At 45.4% G+C, this 3,571-nt stretch overlaps 2 protein-coding genes across 2 annotated transcripts in view; one reads left to right on the top strand and one right to left on the bottom strand.

Annotated features, from left to right (window-relative positions):
• The window catches only part of grin3bb (glutamate receptor, ionotropic, N-methyl-D-aspartate 3Bb), a 176,221-nt gene that overhangs the window by 38,732 nt on the left and 133,918 nt on the right, over positions 1 to 3,571 (top strand). The window lies entirely within an intron of this gene.
• Positions 2,223 to 3,381, bottom strand: LOC126396241 (RNA 3'-terminal phosphate cyclase-like). Its single transcript, XM_050054176.1, has 5 exons — positions 3,232 to 3,381; positions 2,990 to 3,048; positions 2,740 to 2,834; positions 2,547 to 2,651; positions 2,223 to 2,462 (listed from the first exon to the last, which is right to left on the bottom strand). The coding sequence occupies exons 1-5, from the start codon at positions 3,339 to 3,341 to the stop codon at positions 2,364 to 2,366; spliced, it is 468 nt and encodes a 155-aa protein (XP_049910133.1). The 5' UTR covers positions 3,342 to 3,381; the 3' UTR covers positions 2,223 to 2,363.

Below are 3,571 nucleotides of genomic sequence, written 5' to 3'. Positions count from 1 at the left end.
AAAACATTTTCTATGCACACAAAAGACCATTTCCCTCAAATATTGTTCACAAATCTGTCTAAATCTGTGTTAGTGAGCACTTCTCCTTTGCCGAGATAATCCATCCCACCTCACAGGTGTGGCATATCAAGATGCTGATTAGACAGCATGAATATTGCACAGGTGTGCCTTAGGCTGGCCACAATAAAAGACCACTCTTCTCCGTGAGCCCGCCAGGCCCATGAGGGCTCACGGAGAAGAGTAGGAACGTTAGCGTTAGCTCCCGGGAGCGTTAGCAGTTAGCACTAGTCGACTGCGGGACCGTACCTATGTTCCCCGGGTTCTATGTTCCCCGCTTTGTATGGGACCGGGGAACATAGAACCCTTTTTAATAATAAGGGTTCTATGTTCTCTGCTTTTCCCCAAAAGGACCTGGGGAACATAGGCCCTTTTTTTTAAAAAAAGGGTCCTAACCCCTAACCCTAACCCCTTTTTCTCAAAAGGGTCCTATGTTTCCCGGCAACAGCGGGGAACATAGAACCCTTTTTCTTAAAAAGGGTTCTATGTTCCCCGGTCCCATACAAAGCGGGGAACATATTTCCTTTTGGGGAAAGCGGGGAACATAGGACCCGGGGAACATAGAACCCGGGGAATATAGGCATCACCCCGTCGACTGCCATGCTGACATTCCTACTCTTCTGCGTGCCCACAGGCTCATGGAGAAGAGTTAGCGTTAGCTCCTGGAGTTAGCACTAGAGCTACTACGGCTACTGGAGTAACTTACAGCTATGGAGCACTTCTACCAGCTCCTCTAGTCACTGAGCCTCGCCTCCATCTCAGCAAGTATATAACATTTATTACAGGTACCATCATGCCATGGGGGGGGGGGGGAATTCACAGGAACGTACATAAATGTGCAGCCGGACCGGCTTGTAAACAATGGGCTGGAGATCAACACAGAGAGAGGGTGTGTGAGGTCATGCTATACTCCAGATGAAATTACACCTCTAGTTCTTCACATAGCAATTTTTTAATTCCTTCAATCTAGAAATGATGAATTTCGCTTATTGCTCCTTTAAAGGTGTCATCACAGATCTTCAATAACAGAAGCTGCGCCCACGGTATTAAATGGTATACACTTCCTGTCTCCTGAGTGGGCGTGGTCTTCTCTCCCTGCATCCACCCACCCCATTTGGAAGTGCAGTAAACGTAATGTGGGCGATGAAATCAGATTCAAAGACATTGGGTGTAAAATCAGATTTTAATCCCTCAATCGGTACATCACAGGACATGCTCCATGACACTGTGAGGGAGCCACCATGTTGGATTGTTCCTTTTAATTAGAGGATTAAAATCCACTCACCATCCTACACTGACACGTGCCATCATCTGAATATGGAAAAGAACAGATTAAGTCCATCTGGAAACATAAAGGGAGAAACATTAGGAAGAAGTGAGTGACTCATGTTCTCACATCTGATCTGAGGGTTGATTTTGTTCTGCTTCCTTTACTTATCTTATCTGCGGTTGTTTCAGAGTGGACACTGTCATTATTGGTTACAAATTAAATTTATAAAGAGAGTTGATGATCAGACATAAATATACAGATGTTTGTGATCTTACTGTACGTCTGGTTTTGTATTGTTTTCTGTCTCTAATTTTACTGTTGTTTTGTCTTTTTTTAAGATTGTGTATCTCAGTTTTGTTATGATGGAAAGTGATAATTGTATATCACGAATAAATAAACTCTTATTCAACACTAAACAAAGAACAAATTTAATGTTCCTGGTTTCATCAGCTGGTTTAATGTCTGATACGACAGTGTGACATCACGTCACATCAGCTCAGAGTTTGTTACTAAAACAGACGTGTCTCTAAACAAAGCTCATTTTCTCCTGATTTGTATCTGAGTGTTCAGAGGGGCGGAGCCTGTAATAATGGCTCCAATGTTTCCTTCAGAGACTTTGGGGCGAAGGAAACGCTTTGAACATGAAAGACCTCAGCTCAGAGCAGAAAGCGCCCCACGTCATCTCCGCTTTTCTCACATCGTCCAATGGGACGATGTGAGAGGCGGGGCTTCTGTGGTGGTCACGACAACAAGTTTACAGTTGGAAAATGACGGAGGAGAAACTGGTGGTGGCGGCTGATTGATACCCACAGATATACAATTTTACGAGCTCTACCCAGGTGCATTATGGGAGCTGTAGGATGTATGTTTCATGAGGAGTTAAAGACACAAAGACTTAAAAACACAAAGTTTTATTGATTTATCGATTTATTACAGTTTGAATGAAACACCCTGAGACAGAAGCTGAGAGGGTCGGCCATGACGGAGCAGCTGGACAGAGACAGAGTGTGTGTGTGTTCAGTGTGTGTGTATTTGTCTACAGGTGGATGTTAGCTGCTCCTGATCCTTCACATTCGATGATGTAGGTGACGTTGCTGCTCAGTTCGTCCTCGCACTTTGTTATTGTGAACTTTGCCTGGAAACACAAAAATAAAGTATAAATACATCATACGTGCGTGTGTGTGTGTGTGTGTGTGTGTGTGTGTAGTCTGTGTCTGACCTGAGTGAGCTGCTCTGCGATGTGAATGGCCGTCTGTGTGTGCAGTGTCACGGCGCCGGTTCGAATCCGAGACGTTCCCTTCGCCAACGCCATGAAGATGATGAGCTGAGGAGGAAGAGGAGGTCACAGGTCAAAGTGCACTGTATGTCCATGGGTCACAGTGATGTCACAGTGATGTCACAGCGTCTCTCACCTGGTCCTGCAGGAACTCGTCCACACAGCCGTTGTGTCTGATGTTTCTCAGCAACATCTCAGCAGCTTCTATACCAACTTTATCTGCATACACACCTGAGACACACACACACACACACACACACACACACACACACAGTGAGTGTGAAGGCTCTGACTGGCCACACCTGGCTGAGACAGGTACATCACAGAGCTGTGATTGGTCACATGACGTGTCGTCTCTGTTCCAGCTGAACATGTGACGTTCTCACCTTTCTTCCCCAGAGCTGAACCTGCGAACACACAACCTGTCGACGACTCAGCGATGATTCTGAAACACAGAGAGGACAAGAGCCAATCAGAGAGACACCTGCTGCTTCTTCCTGTCTCCTGTGGCAGTAACATAAACAGAGATGTTTCTTTGTGCTGTTTTCAAGCAGGAGGCTGTTTTTTATCCCAACTTCCTCTCGGACAGTGAATGTAGCAGTGATGTCAACAGGCGGGTGGGGCTTACATGATGCCGTTGCCATTCCCGCAGGCCTTGTCTTTCTCCTGCACGGCCGGGATGTTGATGTACAGCTCTTTGATTTCCTTCCTGATGGTTCGAACAGCAGCCGCCGACATGTCTTTAGCCAGCTGAGGACAGATTATACCATCAATACGTCACTGATCAATACGTCACACTGATCAATACTAGAGCTGGGTTGAAAAAAATCGATTTAATCGATCCGAATCGATTTTCCTTTAAATGGCACAAAATCGATTCATTAATTAAAAAATCGATCTTTTACTATAACTATTTTCCTCCGTGGACGTGTTGTACAGCCGGTAGCAGACTGCAGCAGACTGCAGTA

This window comes from Epinephelus moara, chromosome 10, assembly GCF_006386435.1.
Source record: "Epinephelus moara isolate mb chromosome 10, YSFRI_EMoa_1.0, whole genome shotgun sequence".
NCBI classification, from domain to species: Eukaryota; Metazoa; Chordata; class Actinopteri; order Perciformes; family Serranidae; genus Epinephelus; species Epinephelus moara.
Note: the sequence above shows the minus strand (reverse complement) of the source record. Positions and strands in the feature narration are given on the sequence as shown.